Source organism: Plectropomus leopardus, chromosome 21 (assembly GCF_026936395.1).
Source record: "Plectropomus leopardus strain MGB_pleo_1.0 chromosome 21, ASM2693639v1, whole genome shotgun sequence".
NCBI lineage: Eukaryota > Metazoa > Chordata > Actinopteri > Perciformes > Serranidae > Plectropomus > Plectropomus leopardus.
Genome location: NC_142196.1, coordinates 20518873 through 20545728, shown reverse-complemented (window position 1 = coordinate 20545728; position 26856 = coordinate 20518873). Strand labels below are relative to the sequence as shown.

At 38.5% G+C, this 26856-nt stretch overlaps 1 protein-coding gene across 7 annotated transcripts in view; it reads right to left on the bottom strand.

Moving 5' to 3' along the window:
- Positions 1–26856, bottom strand: part of slc4a2b (solute carrier family 4 member 2b) — a 55870-nt gene that overhangs the window by 22892 nt on the left and 6122 nt on the right. For 2 of the 7 annotated variants that reach the window (XM_042510106.2, XM_042510105.2), the window contains exons 2-5: positions 21233–21311; positions 13984–14155; positions 1227–1395; positions 866–1092 (exon numbers count right to left, since the gene is read on the bottom strand). In XM_042510106.2, the coding sequence (XP_042366040.2) occupies positions 866–1092; positions 1227–1395; positions 13984–14043 (456 nt within the window). In that variant the 5' untranslated portion in view covers positions 14044–14155; positions 21233–21311. Of the gene's footprint in view, positions 1–865; positions 1093–1226; positions 1396–9911; positions 10127–13983; positions 14156–21232; positions 21432–25033; positions 25215–26856 lie in introns of those variants that run through there. The other 5 variants (XM_088072079.1, XM_042510107.2, XM_088072078.1 and 2 more) reach the window with 4 other exon arrangements.

The window sequence follows — 26856 nt, the reverse complement described above, 5'->3', positions numbered from 1 at the left end:
TAGCTGGCAGTTTTAGTGAAGGAGAGTATTTTATAGTGGCGAAGAAAAAACATATCTAGGTGTACAAATACTTCAGAGTTTATTAATAAATTCTGTGGTATCAGACTGATGCATTTCCAATACTGATGTCAGTATAAGAACAAATCTACCGTTTTATTTCTGAGTATGAACTTTTTCTCGTTTATACTATGGTCACATCCTAAAGAAAAAAAAAGATGAATATTCATTTTCATATATTCATGGGTTTTGTAATCAAAATATTACGTTTTTCACAAGCTGTAACTCAGTTATACCTAGTATTAATTTTAAAATATTTTTGCCTACTTCCCCATATATGTTTATCAAAATGCCTTAATGAAGTCTGGAGGATTCTTCCAAAAAAAATGTGTATTTTTGTGAATCAATTAGTCGATGTGTAGATTGCAGAGAGATTGACTTGCAGCTTTTTTTTGTTTAACATAAGAATAAATTGGATATTTCGGGATTTTTGGATTGTCAGATTGTGAGATTTTTTTTTTTTTTTAATCCAGGACTCAAATGACAAAAGCAGGATAAATATGTTAGTTTGGGCGAAAATTTTCAACATTTTTTTTAGTTTTATCCACAACTTATTAAGACTTAAATTTTGTATAAATTAATGATTGACTTGAAACTCTAGTTTTTGTACAAACATGTAAAGAAAAACAATAAAAGCCTCCCAAAATATACTGTCTGATACATGATTACAATTTTTTCTCCAAACTACAAAGTGAAAACTAAATATCTCAACTGAAATCAAAACAAATGACTGTTTTAACGCAGCAGTCAGTCCCTATATATTCCCTCATATATTCACGAAAAGATTAGTATCAAGTGGAATGATTACCTCCACATCTTTGACTCTCTCCGACTCAGATGGGACAGAAGTTGTCTCCGTTGCCTCCTCCTCCTCTTCCTCCTCATCCTCTCCCTCCTCTATGGGGCCACTGCTGGGAGCATGGCTGCTCTTGTGATCTTTGTCCTTCCTCCTTTTCTTGCCGCCCTTCTTCCTGCGTCCCTCGGAGGGCAGTTTGGACAGAGGTCGGTGGATGTGGTGAGAGGAGTGACGGTGGTCTGGGGAGAAGATAAAGCAGAGATACACAAATATGAGCCACTTCAATACTGAAATTAAAGTTTTCCCTTTTACATTTCTAATCTTGGTAAATGTTGAAATGCATTAAACAACAAGGAGACTACTGTGTGCTTACATTCGATGTCCTCCTCATGGTAGTTGTGGTGCTGGTCATCAGGTATGGCCGCAGCGGGACTGAGGATCTGCTGGAAGCGCTGGACCCCCAAAGCTTTGTTCAAGTCCCCATCGTCCTCCTCTTCAGGGCGCGTAGTCCCATGTAGTGATGAGGCAGCAGGAGCCTCAGGCTGCAACACAACAAATACATTAAAGAAACTAAAATTAAATAAAAATAATAAATAGGTCAACTGATACGAATTTTGTAAATCCAAAGTGTTCACTTAATTAAGGCAATGGAAAGAAAAAGTTAAAGTTAAAAAATGCTGACAAATAATAAAACCATAAATCAGTACAATAATCTGAATTTAATCAAAATTAAAAAAATATTTTCATACTGATTGTGTTCACGATAAAAGTTAACTGCTAGTCATAGCTTCAGCAGTGTTTTTTTTCAAGATTTTTCCAAAGATATATTTTTTTTGTCATTCAGAAGTAGTAAACAAAGTCTATGTTTTAGCTCTGTCTCAATTCCCTGTTACAATCTAATTGTGTACAGTGTATACCTATCTCTATATTATACCGTTATTGCGGGTAATATATGAGAAATCAACACACTAAACTGTTTCATACCAACAAGAAATGATGCAACATAAGTGGCTTGCAATCTAACCGCAACTATGTCATGCTACTGTAAATTAACACTAAAGAGACAGCAAAATGTTTTTCTATTAAATCAATATTTATTTTTGTCTTATGGGGTTTTTCTGGACCGTTTTCTCAACGGTTTAAATAGTTTTAATAGTACTTTTTTTTTTTTTTTTTTAAAGACAGCCCTTCCATCTGGTATTGCATACTTTATCTTTTTAGTATCAGTATGTACTGCAGCTGCCCTTACAAAGTATGTAGTGTTGCATGCAGAACACAACTTTGCCCCTTAAAATTTGACCATCCTGCTCGTATATCTGTTGCATACTTTGTAGATTCTATTGTAATATATTCATGACTGTAAATTAAAATGCATTTCTCTGTCATTTTCAAATTTTGGTCCTTTTGTTCACTTACTAATCCCTATTCCTATTATTACTATCCATTCGACTGGCCATCAGTCATTTGTACACGCTGTCATCTGTTACTGCAGCTTCTGACAGCTGTCAAAATGAGCTGTCAACAAGCTGTCGTCTGTTCGTAGCTCTCTCTATGAGACATATCTTCCGCTGAACAGATGATTGTGGCTCAGAGTAAGAAAAGCATGCTGGCTTGCATACTGCAAAATCCGACCGGGACCTTGTGGTATATTTGGCATTCTGCATTTAACATATTGCGGACTGGGATATAGTAAATCTTTTTTTTGGCATACTAAATAATATGTTAATGTGGGTATTTGTACGCAGAGCATGCATTTGCCTTTCATGTAAATTAACACTAGAGGGAGTTCTGGTCCTGGTAATTCAGCACAGTCAGCCCATCGCATGAGGAGTCCTCTGTCTCATGCATACCTTCCTAAAAATTTGCCTTAAATTGAAAACAATAGCCATGTGCTTTGATCAGTTCCTTATTTTCCACGCTGTGGTGTGACAGGGATCATGTGAGTGATAAGAGATCTGTTTTCTTGCAGCAGGATGCCGTGCCCTGCTGCGCCCTGCTCTGCCGGTGGGATGTTGTGATAAGGATTGGCTGCGAGTCGATCTACTCTGGCTAACAGGATTGTGCTGTAGTCACCTCACGGCAGAGTAAATGTTGCCATGACTACCGCGCAGGTGCCTCAGACCCTGCGGCGGACCCTTCCTGTGGCAAAACTCAGGGGCCACACGTCATCTGATGCTCCCACTGATGGTTCTCAGGGCACCCAACATGTCAATCATATATTAAGTTTTCTCCAGGGCTGCAGGGAGCAACAGAGAGCACGTGATGCCTCCTCTCCCACCTGCAGCTACTGTGCACTTTTGAATCAGACTTTTTTTCAGTGCATGCACAGCAGACTGCTGAAAGAGTCCACAAATCACAGCAGTAATTATCATGCTGTACATGTTTTGCAGGGAACAAATCCCAATCTCTTAAAAAATATATATATATATTAAAAATATATATATTTTATGACAGGCAACCACACATCGCTGTCCAAATAATCATTAGCAAATGAACTCATAATAATAAATATACTTAACAAAATTCCAATATTATTATTGCCATTTTTGTATTATGGTATACTGCAGCTCTGCATGTGATTTTTGTCATACCTCAGCAGAACAGGAGTCACAGACGTGTTCAGCTAACCAATATCTTTGTTATATTATACCTGTCAGATAGCCCATGTGAATTATGATTAATCATCAATCACTTATGTTGTGCTGCATTTGTCATGTCATGTAGACAGCAGTAGCTTTCATTTACTAAATAGTCATATAATATACTGTGCAGCTATACTTGCTTTTCATAAATAATATGATATAGTAGGATAATATATGGTAAGTTTTCATATTTGGATTTTTTTGGGGGAAGGGGGCAGAACTGTTCCTTTGTTTTTACCATTTTATTTTTTATTTATCTATTTTTTTTATGTGTGTATTTATTTATTAATGAGCACAAAAAGAAAGAGAAAGAAAAAAGAAATTAAGGCAGAGACAGGCAACATACAATAAAACAAACAAGCAAATTATCAATATCAATCAATATAATCAATCATATCAATGTTTTAGATATGCAAATCGGTTGGGGTCCCCTGCTTTATATTAAATAACATGACATGGAAGTCTGTTTGTTTACAATACCTTTAAGTACATTTTACTGATGATGCTTTTGTAATTAAGTAACATTTTGAATACAGAAATTTTACTTGTGACAACTTTTTTTTAACACGTTGGGCGCATCAAATCCATCAAGACAAGAAAATGTGACCAGGAAACTCATGAGTTCATCCTGAATTTATCCTACTTATAGCTCTACAGATGTTCATAAATTAAGGCATGTCCGCAGAAAGTGTGAAGAACTGATTCCCATGACCCACATAACCGCGCAGAGTTTTACTCTGACCCGTTTTTACATGCCACACACAGGTGACAGAAGCAGAAAGCCCTGCGCTGAACTGTGGACAGGCTGAGACTTATGAGTAAAAAGAAAAAGACAGGTCAGCCTGTTCGGCACACATTCAATATTGACCCAAGGTTCAAATCCACATATAGCTTTTTTTCCCTGACAGATCAACAAGAGTTTCAAAAAAAGGACCGAACAAACTATACGTTCACCTCCGTGACCTCCAGAACAAACTGACAAAGACAATTCAGCACTTTGAAGCACAAATAACACTTGGCAGAGCAGATTCCTCAAGGTCTACATGGAAAATGTGGCTCTTTAAACTACAAATTTTGAGTTAAAAAATAGTATAATGGAGTGGCACAAACACGAAAAACAGTTTTTGCTTCAAAAGTTTCATTAAAACATCAAAAAAATGGAAAGACAAGCTCTTAATTTCTGCATCCACGAGGTGAATAGAAAAAAAAACAAAACTACCAGAGACCAACATGAAACTTATCCTGTTTACTACTTACTCTGAGGCAATTATTTTTATTATTACAGGTTTTCAGAAATGTTATGTGTGATTATCTAATTAAAAATGCCCTCATTTACAGACATTGTCACAAGAACAATGTGAACATTAGATGAAAAAAGGTTAGAAATTCCTGTTTCATTTTCTTAATATATTAGAGTCAAAAGTCTTGATGGAGATAATTTTAGATATCTATTTCTGTAACTCCATAAATCAGAAAATACTGTTAATAGCTCAGTTTTTGTCTAATTAAATCTGTGCTTTTTGCATACATTTCCTGAGCAGAAACCTTATGGAAAAAATAAACACCTAAATGTGTATTTTGGACAGTTTCTTTCCACTAGTCTGAAAGAAGACGTTATGTAAGCAAAATCGCCCAAAATCTTAAAATCGACCTATGCATGAAAAAAATGAAATTTTCATCTAAGGTGTCTCACCTTAATTAGATAACCAATCCAAAACACGTATCCTATCCAGATGTGCGTTGCTACACTGTCCCGCAGTTTATTTTTACAGAGCTCTCATTCATATCATGGTTTCACAGTAAATCCCTAGAGGTGGGAGAGATGTGTGAGGGATTCTCAAAGAGGTGAGAGAATTTTCCACAACCGAAACCATGTGCGAAAACAAGCCGAGTGAAGCTGAGTAAAAACAACACTGACCAGACAATGAAAGAAAACTTTCAGGGACTTACCTCGCTCATGGCAACGTGAGCTTAATTGCAATCACAGTTTTGGTGGCGACGAGTGTCACAGCCCTCCAATATGACAAAACTGGAGCTTTGACCCTCTACACCTCTGTTAAGAACTACAAGCAGGAGACATCTCTCTCTCCCTTTGCTTATCAAAGCCTCGTGATACCCTAATCAGAGCCCTATCGGCCAACCTGCCACCTTCACCAGTCTGCCCATTGTGCCAGGACAGAATAAACAAGACTCTCGCTTTGAGGACAAACGCAGCCTGAAAGGACAAGCCGTGTTTAAACAGCCAGGAACAAAAAACGCTCGTTGACATTCATCTCCACATTTTAACTTTGACTTTTGAAGCCTAAATATTGACCAAGGTGCTCTTAGTCAGTGCACCTTGAAGGGCAAAGTAAATGCATAGGAACTAAGCATCTTACAGTTGTCAAAAGGATGTATTTTTGAAGGCTAATATTGACAGAAGACACGTTAAGTAAGAGACTGGAATTATATGAGATTAAAATGGTGTGTGTGGCAGAAAGGTGGACACCACTAATGAATACTTCCTACATGATAAATGACTGAAAAAACATACTTGCGGTAAATCACTTGACCGTTGAACCCAAACACTAAACGAAGCAATTTGTCAACCAAATAGAAAGATTCCACCATCTTTAGCCAGTCAGTTTGAGTCTTCATGCTAAAATCCATTCGTGCAGGCATGTTGGTGCCTTTCAGTAAGAGAATACTCATCATTTTTGATAACAGCTTCACTAATATTGCAAACAATAACATCCCAATAAAACAAAAAAATAAGAAATTATGTTTATTCACGGGAACTGGCAGGCCAGGAAGCTTGTTCACTGCACTTATCCAAAGACAGCAAATACTGAAAATCCATTTTACCACATTTTCATAAAAAATTCAGACCATATGGCCTGCACAAGCCAAAAGAAATATTATAAGGCACAAAAGAATTGAGAAAAAGAAACAAAAGTAATATCATCCTTTTGCCTTTTTGCTTAAACTGATTGAAATTAATGCCAATTTCAGTCCTACGGCAATATCTGCACCGTAACTGTGTTTGTTGGCGGACTAACGCTGACAAATTTATTTATACCAGCTCATTTTATGAGCCTTGCAGCTGGCAAGATAAAAGGATTATGACTACAGCATTGATGGTGTGTGTGTGTGCACGTATGTTTCTGTGTGTGCACGAACAGATTATTAAAGGTGTAGTATGCAGGGCTTGGCGCTTAGTGTTTGTCACCACAACACTCAAATTTGGCCCTTCTCTTTACTGCTTGTATGTACGCCGCAAACTATTACTGTAGGAAATTACATTTCTTGTTATGAAATAACGATACTTTACAAAGCTATATTTGCAGGGGTTTTGGCAATGTGCCTGTAATTTTCAGAGCTTCCTCTTGGATGCGAGCTGCTTATGGTCTGCTACCTTTCTATAAAGTCCCAACCTCACCTGTGCATGCTGTTTTTTTTTTTTAGATGGGGGCTACACGTCCACAATCATCGTGAGCATTGCAAAATGAGAAGAAAATCCAGGCTAGCTCTGTGCACATAATTTTTCGCGATTTTACCTTTATACAGATCGGCAAGGCCGCAATAAGAAGCAATATTCCTGCCTGGAACAGGCAGTGTGAAAGGGGCTACTGTGTTATTGCATTTGGCAATCGTGACTTATTACTTTAAGGAAATATCCATAAAAAAGCGATGCAAGCAGCTCTGTGGAGCTAACATGTTCACAATGACAATGCTAACTTAGTGATTTTTTTTGTGTGTGTGTTCGCAGGTTTAATGTTTAACATGTTTGTTATTTTAATTCAGTATTATAGCATGCTTGCATTTTCAAAATGGCATGAAACACAAAGTATAGCTGAGGCTAATGGGAAAGTCAGCTTTGCAGGAACTTTGTCATGAACAATTTAACATTTTCCTCATAATGTCACTATAAAGTCATCATGAGGCGGACATGGATCCAACAGTTGTTGAGATATTTCAGTTTGGATCAAAGTGGTGGAAAAGTTTAACACATATGACTCATACTGTATGCAGCAGGCATAATTGCCACAGCATACTGCAGGAAAAATAACAAAATAATGTAATGCTCTTTCCTTTTAGCTTATATTAATCAAAATTTAGAGTATGAAAGAATAAATAATAAGCTAGTGAAAGAGTAAATCTTGTGAGTCATTTTTTAAAAAGTAATTTTATGTGCAGTGGCTGTGTTGTATAAGGAAGTGGACACTCGGCTGTATGTGTAGGCTGCAGAGCAGATTATCTGTGTCGTGAGGTAGGCTCAAATCCCACACAGTCAGCATTCGAGGGGGAAAGGGGGAGATGGGCTGCGGATGTTGCCGTGATCATGACGCGCCGTGTGGCAGATGAGTCACTGCATTCCTACATATCTTAACATGAGTCTGCAACAAGATCCGGGCACACATTATGAGTTTCTGATTATTCTGTGACAACGTGTGAGTTGTGACCTAGTTTCGTCCTCGGCCAATTTTGCATTACGCAAAACACTGATTTTCACAACCTCCCTGTTACGTCATAAATTATGTTTGAACTGCTTGAAATCAAATACAAATGTTTACGTCACATATCCAATCTAATCAAGAGATCCTCAAGCCAGTCTGAGACCAGAAAACATATCTGCACTTCATTTGTTTTTGCTTCCTCTCTGGTGATACCCTCTGATTATATTTGTATTGGGAATCGGGCCTTTAGCAGGCATAAGCTTTATCATTACATATTGCAAACAAGGTTTTCAGTAGCCAAACAGAAAGAGATCATTCGCCTCAGTTTTATCTTAGACAAAGATTTCCAACTGATAAACTCTGTTGGGCGAGGGGGATTCTGCAGAAACTGGTAGATGCACGTCACAGGAAGTCCACAGGGTTAATAAAACTTGGTAGGGAGGAGTGGGTGTAAACCGCACTGTCAAAGGTCTGACAGCTCACTGAGTCACTGATACTGTTGCAATATAATGTTAAAGCTTGAATACTAATTGACATGTCACGGCCTCTCTTAGCAACTTGTCAGACCCACTTGCGCTTTTTTATTTTGGGATTTGTTTTAGTGACAGTGAAAGAAAGTCCTGCAAACTGGAGCAGTTTTGAAGAAAATGTAAAACTTATTTAATAGCGAATGTTTAATTATTAAAACGGCACTCAAATTTTAATTACACAAAAGTTACAAAAAATGGTTGTGTTTGCAGTAAATTAGATTTTTTAAACAGAAAAGGGTTCCCAAGTACACTATGAGGGGTCACAATATGATTAACAGGACTCTGAAATGTCAAATGAAACAATGTTGTTCAAAATCCCAGCTTGATCTGTCAAACTCAGAAAACCTAAGGAAACATGTCACCTGCAGACACTGCCTTGTTTTTAAGGAATAGTCACCATTTTGGGAAATATATACAGGGAAACAGGAAGCCTGGCTTTTTCTAAAGGTAACAAAATCTGCCTACCAGCAGCTCTAAAGTTATTTAATCAACATCTTAATTTGTGCAAAAAGTAGCGTAGCTTTGTATTTAACAGAGAGAAATGAGAAGTGCCAATCTGCTCATCTAACGTAAGTAAAGTAAAGCACGTAAGTAAATTTGCAAAGACGTTGATCAATCACTTTAAAGTAGTAGTTGGGCATCTCTTGGCTAAACAACGCAACTTTTCAGTCTTAATGCTAAGCTAAGCTAACAGTCCCCGGGGTATCTATGAGTATCTTCTTATCTAACTTTCAGCAAGAAAGTAAATAGGCACATTTCTGAAAGCGTGACAAAGTTCTTTTACAGGGACACATGGGGTGGAAACCTTTGATCTGGACAGTTTTCATTTAACAGAGGCGGCAGTTTTTTTGCACTGCTGAAATGCCTCGAAGCAAGACACCGAGTCCCTCCCAGCTCTAGTCGCTCTGTTCTGCAGCTGACCCTGAACTCTGACATTTCTGTGAGAAATGAGAAGCAAAACCAAACCTGAAAAACTGAGCCAGCAGCACAGCAGGTTTCTTGATATTAGTTTTTCCTGCTCATTAAGGAAAACCAGTTCACAGTGCTCTCCTGCAAAGAAAGCTTTCATAATCCACCTGCAGACATTAAAAGGGCGACTATCTGTAACTAGTGACGCATTAAAACAGCATTAGGTTGTAATTATTACCTTGGATTTCTAATGTCTGAGAAAAGTCAATGAGCTGTTGACGAGGTAAAATTGCACCTCAAAAGCACAAGAACTAGACTGAACATTAACCAGCTGCAGAGTTCGTGTTGAGGGTAAATTTACCTAAAGCACAGAAGTCAGACGAAGAAAGTCCGTCGTCTACATATAAGCTTAGAAAATCTCTATTTGCCCCATGTAGGCTAATGTGTAATGACTGACGGGGAATGATAACAGCAAGACTGAAAAATCATGCGCAGACACATGTTAAGTTGAGTTCTCTATGCTCAAACTGAACTAACTCACCTTTAACGAATACAGGTAGTCCATCACATTACACACAGGTGTGTAGCTGCAGCCCAAAAATACAACAAAATAGCTATATTTGCTTTTCCAATGTCAAAAGTAAAAACCAGACACGTCCGCTGCTTTGATGTATCTTGTTTCCCATTTCAGTTAGCCCTTGTCACATGACCAAGGTAGATCTCCACAGTAGGAAGAAGACATTACCCACTTTCACAATGTTAGCACTTAAAAAATCTAAACTGGATGACCTGAACTCTCCATGACCACACACACAAACGCACACTGTTAAGGAGATAATAATTAACTTGGAGGCTTAGCGTCAAGAGACCAACCAATACCTGCTGAGGCACTGTCATACAGCAAACATTTTTATCTTAAGCGAGCTTCTTCGTCATCAAGCCACATGCTGGCAAGACTTATTACAGCCAAGTCATATTGTCGTCCACAATCTTAATACGTTTATGGTAGTTAACTGTCTTACTGGCTATAAATGGCAATAAAGACATGATACTGAAAAAGGCTTTACATAATATCTTTAAGGGTGTCAATTAACACCTCCTTAAGATAATACGGGATCAGTGAGGTCCAAGTGAAAAGGACTTTGTCTTGTTTAAGGAGCTCTATATGGCATTAAAACTGTACCTATGAGTCTGATTCAGGCTGTCAGCATTCAGCTCTTGGCATGGAGCTGGCTGAGCCGACGGCTAGCAGCTAGCAGTGCAGTGCTAACAACAGCAATGGTGCCAAGTAGGGCTTTCCCAAAATGTTCAAATGTCCAAGTATTGAAATCTGAAGAAAGCAAAGTTTATGCTGGATTATAAAGTACTTCAAAAATGTTCTCACTTATGTTACCCTATTTTACTTATTGAGAAGGAGGTGTAGGGTAAAACATAAACATCTTAAGTCAGAATTCACCAGTCAGGATTCCCCAAGTAAGTTAAATGCTGCATCAGGCTAATAAATTTAGCAACTCACCCAACCAGCAGTAGTAAAAACAAACAAACAAAAAAAAAACAAAACATTTTTTCCCTGAGCTGCTGATGGAGGCATATTTAAAAAAAAGGTGGCAGGTAAAGACATAAGCATAAGCAAGCATTTAAATTATCCTGAAATCAGGAGTTTAGTTGGGCAGCGTTAGAGGATATGAGTAAAACTCCCCTCTATGTATGCGCAGTTAGCCATTAGTCTGAGAGCAAGGTGGATAAGGGCTTTTTTTTTCAAAAGCAAGTCAAATTTCCCCCCAAAAATGTCACTACATGACAATTAACTTTAGTCTTTGTTGTTATCTGATAAACACTGATAAATAAAACATTTGTAGACGGGAAAATAAATACTGCAAATGTAAATTGATGATGTAAACATCAGAAAAAAGCAACACCAAAAGTAAGTAAGATGGATTAAAAGGGAACAAATGAGACTGTTTATCAAGTCAAAGATAATATAATTGCAGGATTTAGTTGAATTAGAAACTTTACAGAAGTTGTTTGATGATGTTAAGATGTTAAGATCAGCTGATTATAATTTCATTTTTGAACTGTTTGCACAAACTTAAAAAAAAAAAATTAAAAAAAGAGTTGAGTCAAATTTTCTTAATTATTTCAGATATTATTCATCTATTCTTCAATTTAAGAAAATGTGCAGAATCCATTGGATCACATGAACTTAGTGAGTGTTTATGTTGTATACTGGTGCATGTTTTAATATGTGTACATGCGCTTTAAGAAAAGATGTGTTGGCAGACCAAGCAGGTAATGTAAGATTTTTTCTTCTCTTTTTTAATGATGTAATGTGTATTATGTTGTCACATATTGTGGCTAATATTTTATGTGGAATTCTGCATGAGAAGTAAACACTGAAATCATAGAAAGAAGAAATACTTCTTAAAAAGGTAAACTGCTAAATGACATAATTTGTTATGTTTTGATGTTTGTTCTGATAAGAAAAAAAATCTGAGACAATAAATCTAAAAAAATAAGTCATCCAAATGGTAAAACAAAGTATAAAAGGTAGCTATACTGGTGGCCTCTCTGTGTCTCTGCACCTCTTTCATGGGTCAGTCGTTCAGTGTCATGTATCCACTTCCACCTCCTAAATGCTCTGCATTCTGTGTCTGGGCTGAAGGGGTTAGATTTCAAACTCGGACAGCACTCATGTTGTTTATGTCCAGATTGAATGGAGGTAGATGCGACGGTGGTAAGAAAGCTAACAGAGTTGTGTAACACTGGAAAAGGAAGCAGCTGACTGCACACTAACAAAAAAATGCAAAGCTAAGGGAAAGCAGGCATTTCCTACATTGATGTTGCAGTTTTGGGGCCGCAAACAAGAACACTGTGAGTTTAAAAGGACAGTTTGAACAAGAACATTTTCTTCTCTCTGTCATAAATCTCTTGATAGTACAATAAAAGATAAACCTCATCAGGATTCTGCCAAAAGTGAACTCTATGACTTGTTACGGTGTGGAAAAACTTTTTTTGCTCCCACTGCACTATAAACATCACGTTTTTCACTCACCTACACGTTCAACCCACAGCTCACTAAACTCTTCAGTTTGGGCAGTTGAGAGCCGTTCTGGCAAACATAGAAATCCTTAACTCATGAGAACATGAGAAAGGTTGAGTAAGGTGGGCAAAACCAATAAAAAAAGATGCAATCCTTATAATTCCTGGGATGCATGGCACATAATAACTCCTGGAATCCACTAACCATCACAAACTGATAATATATAGCGATATGAGGTTATTCATGGGTGGATTTTGCCTTTAAGCTTGTGATATTTTCTGCTGCAGCGTCTTAATCATCCTAAGATTAACTTGTTGAGAACCTCTACATTTGGGGAATGCAGCTTTCTTTGGCTGCTGACCAGCTGCCCTCTGGGCAACATGTTTATCACATCAATCCCTCCAGCAGCCATGCAATTATGTTTTTCATTACAGGCTGGTATTATTTTAGTGTTTCCAACACTGGCAACCCACCGACTTTCAGAAAAGAGGAAGGAAACGGTTTCATTTGTGGAACCGTCAACATTCTCCAGCGCTCTAATGAAAAGGGAAATTTAACAGGAGCAGCTCTCTGCGTAGATGTTAGCGTTTTTGAGCTATTCTGAAGACTTTCATTATTGCAGTCAGAAGTACTATACGCAGCCGGGGAACTGGCTCTTGGATGTGACTAGATTTGTACACACATAGCTCTGGAGGGAACAGCACTGTCCAAAATACACACTCTAATGCCAGAGAGGTCTGAGGGAGCTGATGCAGCATAAATCCAGCACAGGGAGAATATGAAATGAAGTAGAGGAAAGTTACACGTTCAACAGCTAGGAAAAGTAGATTTTAAAAAGAAATTAAGATCTTATTTACACGCACCTGAATTAATTTGAGGCTCTTGTTGTGTATGTATTTTTTTATGTTTTTTGCTCATGATTGCAGGTGGTTATCATTGTTTTTTTTTGTCTAGTTTAGACGGATGATGTTTCTGGGACGGTGTATAGCCCTCTCTGAGGAGCTGTGGTGTATTGGTTAGTTATTGGGTATTTGGTTTGTTCGCATATTATTTTTAAATTTGTAGTTTTATGGTGATTTTTGAGTGAGATAGTTAAGAAGAAGACTTGATTGTTGGTTTTTTTTGGTTTGTTTTATATATTTATTTATTATTTATTTAAATTGGTTGTGAATTAATTATTATCTTCTGATTATTATTAGTGAAATAGTTATATTTTGTATGATTATTATTATTAGTATTATCATTTATTTGTTTACATATCTTATTTGTTTTATTGGTTAATATTATTATTATTATTAGTTATTACTGTTTGCTGTAATATTATGTTATGTGGTCTTGGACCCCAGGAAGACTAGCTTGTGACCTAGGCATCAGCTAATGGGGATCCCTAAAATAAACCATAAACAGCTACAGTCTACAGCATGACAAGACAATAAACTGCTAATTGTGAGCGTCATCTCCTCCTGAAAAGCATTTAACCTGGTTAATCACCAGGGTCACCAACTCTGCCTCATGTGTTTTATCATGTGGCCTGACCTGACAGGCAGACTGAGGCTTTTCTGTGCGGACTTACGCTGTGAATAACCGATGCCACGGCATCTGTAATCTGGTTGGGAGCGCCGGGGTTGCTCATGGCTCCGCAGTGGAGTCGCTGCTGCAGAGGCTCTGGGAAGCTGGTTTGGATCGGTGAGGCTTTAGCCCTTCTCTTTCTCACTGGGACTCAGACAGCTTTTGGGCAGCATAACCTGGAGACAGATACAGAGCCAGGGGTTAGTCCAGATCAGGCTGGAGATTTAGAAAATGAGGCAAACAAGGCGCTGAAATACTGGAGCTGTGGGGCAGTAATCCCTGAAAATGAAGTACAGTCAGAAAGTATAACAACAGTGGTGTGTTTTTAATTGTTTTGGCTTTTAACTGCAGCACATTTGATTTGAAATTAAACAATGAATATGAAATTTCTCATAAAAGTTCTAATCTAAACCGTCTAATAAACAGTCCTCAAATTTTAGGATATTTCAGCAAGAATATGATCCTGAAATGGACAAAAACCTATTCTATTACAGCAGAACAGAGGACTGTTTTGTAGAGCGACAGCAATTTTCGTGGACTAATTGACTGTCATTTGAAAGAAAATTAACCAACTATTATGATAATCAGTTGACTGTTTCAGTCATTCTTCAAAATTGTCAAACATTTGCTGGTTAAAGCTTCTTAAAGGTACAGTGTAAATGATTTAATGGCATCTATTGGTGAGGTTGCAAAACTGGAACTTTTCCTGTTTGCCAAGCATGTAGGAGAACTACGGTGGCTGATAAAATATAAATGGCCCTTCAAGCCAGGGGTCAATTTGGGCTGATGTAGAGCAACATTAGCAGACTCTGTGGATGAGGACTCACCATGTACACAGCTCATTCTAAAGTAATAAAAACAAGTAACAAAACTTATTTCATCTGATTATAAACAAATAAAAATATAGTTATGCATTTTATTTACCATTTCTACCAATAGATGGGCATTTTAATGTGAGAATTTGATGCTTTTCTTTGTTATTTATGATAGTAAAAGAAGAGTCTTTGGTTTTTGGACTCTTGGTTGGATAAAAGACGCAATATGAAGGCATCACTTTGGGTTTTTGGGAAATTGTGATGAGCATTTTTCTGTCCATGTCTGCCCTATGTCCAACTGAAGATGTGTCACACAGGCAAAGACTGTATGACACATTGTACTGTATGTACAACGGTATGAGCTCTGGGAGGCTCTACTTGCACATGGTGTTACTTTGTGTCAAATGCTAACATGAGCATGCCAACATACAATGACAATGCCAACATGCACTTTAACCTCATAAAGTGCTGACTTTTTTTGCATGTGCTTTAGTGCACACTCAGCAAAATAAAAAATGCAAATCAACATGTTTCACTGGAGGGATACCCTTATCAGTTTCAGGATTTCCTGGAGGATTGTCAAGTACCTTTGAGTCCACAGAACCACTTTAGAAAGACAGATGGCCAAAACAGAATGTCGTTTATGAGTGGAAACACAGAAAAATTACATTGAAAATTATACTTATTATATTATATTATATTATATTATACTTGAGGCACATTGGCAGAAATAGTTAAAGTAAATACCAACATGCGTTTACAAACAATGCCACCCCGACTATATTTATTTCCACAACTCTTGATTTCAAGTCCTGCAGCACTTCCTCACCGCCATTCAAGGTTATTAACCATTAGAGTCAGATAAGAGTCAGATAACGCAGTGCCACTGTGCACAGGACCCTTTGATAAGCAGCGGCACGTGCCTCAGTTAACCTCCAGCTCTGTCGCTCTCGAGTCGCCGTCGAGTGACATAAGACAGCACGAATCCAACGGTGATCAAAATTCAGTTGGCCAGACGAGCTTATAAAGACATTTGCAGAGGCAGTGAATGTACTAAAGGAGGACACTAAATTACACAATGCAATCTGGGAAAAATCTCATTTACATCTTGTCCACTGATTGGTTAGTTTTACTGCTTGTTTTTGTGTTCTTCTCCATTTATATTTTGCAATATTTTTCTTTTTATAACACAGGTCCAGCACTGGTCAATTTTTGTCTTTTTGTCTTCTATATGACTTCTTTCAGAATAGTGGAATGAAAATTCAAAATAAACAAAAAAAAACATTCAGTTTATTTTAGTTGTTTCCTGTTTGTGCATATTGAAATTATATTTAAAAATAAAATTTCAGAAAACTAGACTATTAGTTAAACAATTAGTTAAAATCTTAACCCTAGTGTCTTTTTTGTCTAAAAACGTTGAAATTTTAGTAAACATATCCTTAAAGGCTGTTTTGCCAAAATCATTTTTTTCCCTCATGCTCTGAGTAAAAACTCATGTTATGGAAGTTCATGCAGATTGGTGCATGATTAATTAAAAAATGCATAATTTGCTTTGTTTCTTTGCTATTTTACTATTTTATAGGCTAAATTAAAAAAAATATTCAAGAAACTTTGTTACCTGCAGCCCTAGTCCTTAACCTAATCGAGCTTTATTGTTAGGCTGCAAACATCAACCGACATTTGCACAAATATCTAAGAGCCTATAAAGTGGTTTTGTCCAAATGACACTGATTAAGAAATATACAAGGCACCCAGGTAATCCTCATCAGCACAGACTTTCCAAAATCCCTTCACAAGTAGCACCATTAACAGAACAGCAGTTTTCCTTCAGTCTTAAAGCAGAGGACGGCCCTCCTTCGGTTCGCTCCTCAGTGTCACAGTTAGAAATCATGTTCTGGCTCTCTGACAGCAGCTATCAAAGAAACGATAAGCCTTCCTGCTCACTGACTACAATCATATCAATGACCTTGTTGACGGCGAGGGATTTCTGAGAGGTTTATTTCACTAAAGAGCAATCAATGACAAGAGATTAAAAGCAGTGTAGGAGTATTTCAGAGCTGGACACTGTGAACTTGTATTAAATGTGGATGAACAAAGACATCACCTGCCAAATTGACCTAAAAACCGAGACACTGAGCAGACTACACAATGTTTTGGCAACACTCTTCGTTCGCTCTGCCAAAATGTTAATCACTGCGCCAAATGTTAATTGCACCCCAGCAGCTGCTCTGTTCACAATAACAACTTTAAACAGTTTGAGACTTTGTAGTTTGTGCAGCAGTGGTGATAAAGGCGTCTTTTGGTGTTAGTCTGGGTGTGTTTGAAGATTACTTTCTCAGTAAACCTAGACCCCACCGCTGTGGACGAGGCAGGGCTGGCTACACAGGGATAAAGTTACAGAACCCTGGGATCCCGAGCAAAAAGCATGGGAACCAGCTTATCTACCTCAGGGCATGGCTGTAATAATACAGATAACAATAATGATCAGACGACCAAAACAAGAATGCAACTGTCTTGGTAAGCATGCAGATTATAAAAAAAAAGTCCTAAATGGTCTAAATGTTTCTGTCGGCAATCAGGTACAATCAGTCAAAGGAGTGAATAAAAAGGAACTGTCTGCTGCTTATGTAATAACCGAAATGACAAAAAGGACACGGATGAATGCTGACAGTGCAAGAGGAAGTGAGGACAAGATGCTCTGTGTTTCCCTGGAAGAAGTTCATCATGTCTTCCCAAAGAGATCCAGAAGCATCTTGCAAACTATTCCTACAAGTAGAGTGGGGAATTTTAATTTTTTTCCACTTCTCCATGCAAGATTTAGTCACAGCCTCGAATGTGTGCAAAGCTTTGGGAAAACTATCCATCTGGGAGGAAGCAAGTATGAAAACAGGAAGAAGGTAAGGAGGAGCTGTATCAAAAAACAGAAGCAGGGCACTTTGGGATCCTTTCCAGTGTTCATAATGTCAGACTTTAGGAAAAGTTAACTGAAAAACCATGTGTATGTTTAAACAGGACTTATATTTTATAACTAATCCAGGGTATTACAAAATGTCTCAATGTCTGCCTTTACAGACATTATAAGTTAACTTGTCTCAGCATTACAAGCTGCCACTGTCTTCATGTGTCCCTCCTATAGAGAGCAGAGTTTGCAATCAGGTCACATGAAGATGCTACCTTTGACCGCAAAAACACTCATTGTATAGAAAGTAAAAACCAACCACGCTGCAGTTTCTGCTGAATCGACACGAGTATCTGACATATGAGCCCGAGATCTTACAAATTTTAATTACTGCACTACAGGTACAGTTCACCCCCAAATCAAATGTACATATTTTCCCCCTTTTCTGTAGTGCCATTTATCAGTATAGACTGTTTTGAGTTGCAGTGTTGGAGATATTTACCATAGAGATGTCTGCCTTCTCTCCAATATAATGGAACAACATGACACTTGCCTTGTAGGACTCAAAAAATATCTTTTAAAAAACTAAACAGCAATGTCTCTTTACAGAAATCACGACCCTGTTACTGAAAATAAGCCACAGACCTTGTTGTGAGCAGTTTCACACAAGAACTATTTTCTTTCTCCGGAAGTGAACCAGCAAACCATATCACCATGCAGAAGGAACGAGATGCTCGTGACGGCGTGAGATGTAAAGCATTAATAGCAGAACTGTAACATTAGTTAGCTCAGTGGTGCTAGGTGAGTTAGCAGAAGATGCACACTTCCTTTCTCCACACTGATAGTGTTGGCGGGTGTGGTTTGATAGAGAGATCAAAGAAAATAGTTCTACATGAATCTGCTCACAACAAGGTCTGTGGATTATCTTGAGCAACTGGGTCATGATTTCTGGAAAGCGATACTGCTTTTTTTTTTCAAATAAATATTGTTTTTTAGTGCTTTGCAAAAGCCAAGTGCCATTTAGTTCCATTACGTTGGAGAGACGACCGACATCTCCACAGCCGACATCTCCACAGCCGATATCTCAAATATTTAGCAACTCACAACAAAGCAATCTAGATTGATTAATAGTACAACAGGTAAGAGGAAAAATGTGTATATTTGATTTTGGGGTGAAATGTCCCTTTACCTCTTTTAAAAGCTGACTTTGGGTGACAAAGGAAAAGCTCTTCTATTTTTAGCTCAAAATTAGTCAGTTATTATCTGAATATCACCAACATGCTGAAATGTGCATCGTACCTACAGTGGAAAGTGGAAACTCACAAGCATGAGTTTGACTTTTTTTTTTTTTTTTTTGGTCAGTATTAAGATTAGTGACACACACTGGGTGGTGAGTCATCTCCTCTACAGAGTGCCAACGTACCTGACAAAGAGTCTTTGGTATGCTGTAAATTTCCAGTATTGATAAAAATGTCCTGCTAACCTCTGAATGTTGACTGTCCTTGTAGAGAGCATTTTCTTCCTTTTATTTTGAATATGAGGCACATTAAAGGCACCTTTTAGGGAAAAGGAGAAGAAAACATGAGGAAGAACAGTGAGACGCTTGTCTCACACTGTCTTTCAAAATCTGATGAGTTTAAAGAGATACTTCACCCCCCAAAAGATCATTTGTATTTCAGTCCCTCACCCTGTGTTATACTGGATTCATGCATAAAACTTTGTTTTTCTCAAATGCTTTCAAGGCCAAATGAAGAATTCAAGATAGGAGAAAAATTTTGATAAAATGAAGGCATAGGGGTCCACGTTTAACAGCTACATCTACATCAAAACTACATCAAAACATCCATTCGCAAACTCTCACACAACTCCTGCAGTATAATCCAAACCTTATTTATCCAGTCGTGTGCTAAATTCTTCCCAAACACACATATTTTCACTAAAACTTTCCAACATAAAACATTTTTCGCATAAACAGTCTCACATACTGATGAGTAGTGTAACTGTGCTGCTGGACTGTAAAGGCTGAGCATACAACTGGATTATCGTGACTTGGATTATAGAGAGTTTGTAAACAAATATTTTGATATTGTTTTGCTGCTGTTAAACATGGACCCTATGGCTTCAACTTATGAAGCATTTCTGCTGATTATTGATTCTTTATTCACCCTGGAGAAGTGAAACAAATTACTTCTTTATGAATTCAACGTGAAATACATGATGAGTATAATGACCATCTGAGGGGTGAAATGTTCCTTTAAAATATTATTTTTGATACTCTGTAGGGCTTTTCTCAAAGAAAGGAATGATGAAAAGTTAAATGAATCAGGAACACTCTGCTCCGAGAGCCTAGATAAGTGCTGAGTCAGCACACCAGCAACCTCCAAAATGTTAGATCTGTTATTCAAAAATGCCAGTTTTGTTCTCCCACATCTTTCACTGTAATCTCATGCAACCTTTGGGTTTTGAGATAAACAAAAAAGGTTAAAAATTCTTTGCCTCCTCATAATTACATTAAAAGTGAAAGGAGCGAGACAGTCAGACGACAGGACAGAGGTTATGAGCTAGACATGAACTCACGACACAAGCCCACATCACGGTCTCAAACCAGTGATCTGCCAGGACACCCAGTGGGGCCCGGCTTCAATCGGGCAGCTTGGCGCGTGAGTGTCGACCACAGACTGCATGCCCATTGACAAAATTCTATCAAAAAGGACATAATTAAAGCACAGTTCAATAAAAATGCACAAGCTGCCAATAAAAATGCCTGTCCAGAAATAGCAGCTTGATCACAATGTCCAAACCTCAACCAACGTGCAGGCCTGTACTTATAAAAAGCAGGACAATAACAGGGAGGAAAGGAGCGGTTTAAGGTTTCATTAGAGAACTGGGCTTACAGAAAACAAGACAGTGTGTGATTCATCGGCTTCCTTTAAAGCAGACAATACATGCTTTAGGACACTGATTGTGCTGTTGCGATAGCTTCAAGTGACGTGAAGATAACGTGTGGCCTTAAAGTTTTATCTAACACTTGCTGTACTATTATGAACGGTTTTTTACATCCACAGACTCAACAGCATTACCAGCTGTTTAGGACGCATGCTAGATGTAATGCAGAAAAAAATTTGTACATGATATAAAAAAAGGGGAAAAAAGACAAAGTTTTTGAAGCTTTTGAATTTAGAGGAACATCACTTCCAAAATCATGGCCTTTAAAGGCTCCAATTCAGGATTTATAAAAGCAGAGAAGCATGTTTGTGTACTAAAACTCAAGTGGGCCAAAAGTAGCTTGTTTAAGTAGCTTATTTTCTGCTGTGTAACCTGTTGAACTTTTTGCTTATGATTGTCCAAGCCTGAGACCCTGACAGGAAGAATCTTAGGTTTGATAAGACGTGATTTACGTGATTTAGCTTTGGTCACCTGATTACGTAATAACACACATAAACAATGAATGAAACAGTTAATAAATTACATAGAAACACAAAGAGCAGTACAAATAAGACATCTGGTGAAGAAATACAAAACAAGATTCATGTCTGTACCTTTGTGTGCTCACTGCAGAGAAGCCACCGCAGACATTGTAGTGCAATTCTGAACTCTGCTGTGAAGAGAGGCCCGGGGCTGGTCAGAGTGCAGGGCGAAAACAAACAGAGGGGGGGAAAGAGAGATAGGGGGACAAAAGAAAGCAGAGTTAGAGATGTGGAGCCGATCAAGTGCGGTCCGTGCTGAGTGCTCTCTCTCTCAGACCAGCGTGCACGGACTGATAGCAGCAGTCTCCGTCCTCAGGATTATGTTTCCTCCTCCAGCCTGCTGACAAGTAGCCATGTGACTCCAGGACCCATTCAACACTGAGTCAGAGGCTGCTGCTCAGACACACGAATCTATCTGTCTGTAAGGCACACGCATGCACACACACACACACACACACACACACACACACAAGTGGCCTCAAGTGGAAATTCAACCCCAATGATCAATATCTGTTTTTAAAAGTAGGTTTGCATGTTTTGGGCCAGTCGCTCCCCACCTGCTTGGCTTGTGACCTCTTACAACAAAGCAATGTCCACACTCCTGTCACTCCTCGTCACGAGTTGCAAAAGTTAAGACCAGTTCAAATAAAGAGTGATTTTCTTCAATTTATCTGAATTACAGTCACAAATTATTCACTTATTCTCCAACAAGCAAAATTAGAGGAACCTTTTGAACAAATGAGCATAACTTTGTGTTTGCACTATTATTTTTTTCTGATTCCCGTCTGTTAATCATCTCGTCACCAGTTATTGTAAAACTCCTTGTTAGGTTCCCAACCTCGAGATTGGGTCGCTCGTCAGTTAGTGCTGGGCATCAGTAGGCAGGTTTCCATTAACCCTCAAATTGCAGAAATCGAAATTGCGAATACAAAATACACCTAGTGGAAACACGTTGATTTTCATTCACTGCAAAGGAAAGTTTTTACACTTGCATGAAGTGGTATTTCAGGAAATTAAAGAAAAAAAAATCGCAAAACTACAGTGGAAACACTTTTTTCACCTTTATAGGTCACATGACGCTATGGCTACGCACTTGACGGTAGGAACTTTTTCCCCTGAGGCATAATGCAGCAGGTGCTACAAGAGGTGTTATTGCATGGCATAACTCTTCAAAAGTGGCGTGGATCATCCCGAAGTTTTGAATTCACAATTCCTCTGTGAAATCGTTTCCTCTCTAGTAGGCTACAAAAAGTTTAATTTGTATTTGCAATATTAACAATTTACATAATAAAAATATATATACTTGCCATATGTATATCTATATATAATATTGCCATGGAAAATATTATGAAATATGCTGTATCAATTTTTTCCCTGACCCCTACAATCCACCGGATAGTTACTGCTATATTTCATTCTGGACCAAAGTAGTTGACTGACACTGCCATCTATAAAGGCACACAGCAAACACAACTGAAAACACATCTAAACATAAATAAAAAGGTCCTTTTTAAATTGGTTGGCAGTAAAAATGGGCCAAAACGTGCAAAGCATTGTGTGGTCCTTTAATCACATGAGGATTACATACAGTAATGTGGAAAATCTGCATCTACTCTGAAAAGATCTATCACAATCTCTTTCTCAATCTGCAGCAGTGACTTAAATACATGTTGCAACAAACAGAAAATAGGTGACCAGCTGGTAAATAAAAGGCTTTTGACATTAAAAATTCAACACGCAAGGGACTGCCACAAAAGCCTGTTTACAACCGCATACAAGAAAAAAACTGATTCCAAATAATACAGACTGCAGGACAGGAAGTGAGTCACTGTGTGACGGCTTTCTTTAGAGCATTGAGCCACTTGACTCCTCGTGAAGGGCATTGCAACTTTGCCAGGAAGCTCCTGAGCATCTGTAAAATGGAGAAATCGATATTCTGAAATAAGCAGTGCAGAAGATTACTGGCACTGTGTACATCTTAAAATAAAACTCGTACAAACCATTTAAATACTGCATGTTTTAGGGCATATTGATGAATGAGCACAGGATGTTTATGCATTTGTTAACATGTGTGCATAAACAGGGTTCCTGCAGCTTGGGGTAAGTTGTATTTAAGACTTACTAAGACTTTTTAATGCCACTCAGAACAAAAATTTAAAAATTCTTTACAAAAGCCAAAGGAAAAAATAAACATAAATGACGAGGACAGTTTTGAGATCCCTCAGTCGACTGAGATTTCTTCAACTTGAGCAGTCATTTTTCTGTGCAGTGTACTTCTGGGGACGTTTTGGTCTCCAGATTTTACTGCAGAGTGAGTGCTCTTCACTTTGATGCTACGCTTTGATACAGAGCTGCGGACATGCAGGCAGTGAGTGACACGGTGGAGATACTTGGCACAGAAAGAGAGAGAGAGACTGCTTTTCTGCTTAGAAACTGTGAATTTACAGCTCACAGCAAGTTAATACAATACAGTCTCTGGCTTTTTTTAATATTTAGTGTCAGCAGAAAATGTTGTTGCACATCTGCAACCCATCCTTAACGCCGTTATCTTGTTTACTATATTATGTGAACGCCGCTGCCGTTCCAACATTAAAACTTTGTATGGAAAACAAAACAAATCGTTGAGTATTTGCATTAAACAGCCAAATCTGAGTCGACTGACAATTCTGAGTTGGGCACAGACTTAGGGGGTACGCTGATAAAATGAGCTGAAAAACAATCGTGTTTCCTAATATATCCTTAATTATTAACTAGTAATGACTTCTGATATATCCACACTGCATCTTAAGTAAGCCCATTAGGTTTAATCATTTCCCACCTGGACTATCTGCTTATACTAATCAAAAATCTATCAGTTTTAGGGTAAATTTTCCTTCAAGTACGCCCTGGCATGCCGCGGGTTCTTAGTGTATTTGGCAATGGAAAAAAAAACACGTCATGTCGTGGAGGAATCAACATTATTACACAATTAATCCCACCTAAAGTCATAAAAGCTGACTGATTAATTGTGTTTTGCAGCGAACAAAGAACAGCACTGTGATCTAAACAAGTTGCTTACCCCGTTCGCCAAATAACCAAGCGCTGCATTCCACATCAGCTTATACGAGCCTTAGGGCTAAAGACAAACCCAACCTCAGGAGGAACCTGAGTGTGTGAGATATAATTGTTTGTCCCCGGGGATGAGGGATCACTGCGGAGTCACATGCATGTCTTGCGGGGAAAAGAAACACAGTCAAAGCCACAAGCAGCTAAAATTGAAGTCCACTTCAAAGTCTGGGGCTTTCCTCAATCCCAGCACTGCGCTAATAATAGCATTATCCACTGTGGTCAACCATATTAAGAGCCGTGACTTCATCCGTGCAAGGTCGATTGACAACTTTTTCTTAACCATGACCAACAGACGATACGCTTGTTATGCAACACAACCACAGAATAGACACATTGTCCTCATTCTTGCTGTGACATCAACTTTTTGAGACATTTTTGGGGCTAAATGTGGTGAAATAAAGCAGCCTGTGCAACATCCAAACCATCTCGTGCACATTTCCAAACACATTTTAAATGCTAAAAGAAATAAAAAGATAAAAGTGTCATTTTATGAGAATTTTTTACACAATAAAAACCCGCCTTCAGTTTTTCCAGCTTTTATGTAAAGTGCTAGCACAAGTCGGAAATTCTCCCTTTACCTTCCTGTTATTCTTCTCTGCCTTCAAGTCTAAAACAAGTCTGAAAGGCCGTATTACTAGACATTAAGAAAACACTCGAGTGGTCAACCCAGGACAAACTGTTCACTTTAAAGAGACGGTGTATCAACAGGTGAGTGTTACAAGCAAAAAACTCTGCAACCATAATTTCCAAAAGACAGAAACTCACCAGCTCAGTGCCCTCACCCACTCAGATGCAGCTTCTTGACAATGCAAAGAGTGACCTCAACGCAGCTGTATATGCCGCTGATAGCTGCCCTGTTTGTGGATCTCTATGGGGATTTGGCGGTGGTGTATGTTGATGGCTGTGCCTCTGTTGCCTCTGAGTGTTTTAGCCTGAAATAGCTCAGCAGTTTAAGTCACCCGTCCACCTCCTCTTTCAACGTCTCTGCTTCCCTGCTCAGCTCTTCACAGCCCAGCGGCCACATTGGCTTCACTCAGGGCTTTGGCAGGGTCCGCCACTTCGGCACGACTGTGCTAAGTTATGTGCACACAGTCACTGGAACACTTCCAGTCTCACACAGTTAACAGCTGCACTCGGTCAGTGAGTGCCCATCTTTATCTCGCTCTGCGTCCCTTCAGAGGCTTCAGCCAGCAGCGGCTGTGCTTACAGCTAAGACAGCACCTGTCTTTGGGGTGAAGAGGGATTGAGGAGGCAACTGAATCCTGGCAGCATGCATAATGCCGGCCCATTGTCCTCTACTCGAGAACAGAAAAAGCAATCACCACTCAAGTATTTTTATACCTTGAAGAGGGGCCGAGTGTAATGTAGGAGGCCGGTACACATTCTGAAATGGAGACAAATGTAATGTGGAAACATTTTACTGCCTGCAGATTAGAAATGTCCTCGGAGTAACATGCTATATCCGTGAGTTAAACATGAAAGGTTCATGCACAAGAGGGAGACAGAATATTTATAAAATGACAGGAGGCCAGGGGCCAGTCGCAGCAGCCCCATACATGTTTCTAGGATTTAAGGACATTTCTAGGGTTTTAGAGCAGATTTTAGGGCATTTCTGGACTTTCAGGACATTATTTTTAGGATTTAGGATGTTTCTCGGATTTCAGATCATATCAAGGATTTTAAGAACATTTCTAGGATTTAAGGATTCCTCTAAGATTTGAGGACATTAGGGGCTTAGCTAGGACCTCTGTCAAAGGGTGCGGGGGAGCGCTTTTTTTTAATAAACAAGCTCTATTTTGATGCTGTTTCATGCTCTCTTCCACCTCATGTAGGCTATACTAAAAATACAAAAACAATATCCAGGGTGAATGACTTTTTTTTCATTGTGAATTAGAAAATGGTTGGTGGGCAACCCAGCCCCCTATCAGGCCCCGATCTGGCCCGTTGGCCATATGTGGAGTTTCACTGGGTTACATGCAAGTGAAGAAAGAGCTCATGTAACATATCAGGCATGAGGACCAAATTCAAGTGTCACATCCCTTAATTTTATATTCCTATTTTTTTTTTTGAGAGGTACGTGTAATGATTGCACTTTTTCATCTCCTCTTAAAAAATGAAGCCTGGCGAGACATTAAATCAGCATTTTCATGTCTGCAGTGAACTTAGGAAACTTAGGAAAAAGTGTATAAACTACAATTATTGTCTAACCGTTCCATGCCTCTGCCAACCTTTCAAGGTGCAGTTTTCATCCATGTCTGTCAAGACTCAATTACTACACTGTAAAACTTAAAAAAGCTAGAGCCCAGGCTGCTTAAATTGCTTCACATGTTAAGTTGACTGAATTTGAGAAGAAAAACTGAGGTAATTTTGTAATAATTCAAATTGTTCTCTCAACTGAAAAATTCAAGGCGGTCCGGATGCTGCCTTTTTTAAATTGAAACAAATAGTTTCTTTATACAGTGTACATGTAGTGAAGACTTTGATTTTAACAAAATGCATTAAATGTAAATCAACCAAATTTAAATCAGTTCATCCAAGGCCCCCAGGAACGCAGCTCAGACTAGCCCCCAAATCTTTCCAATCTTGGG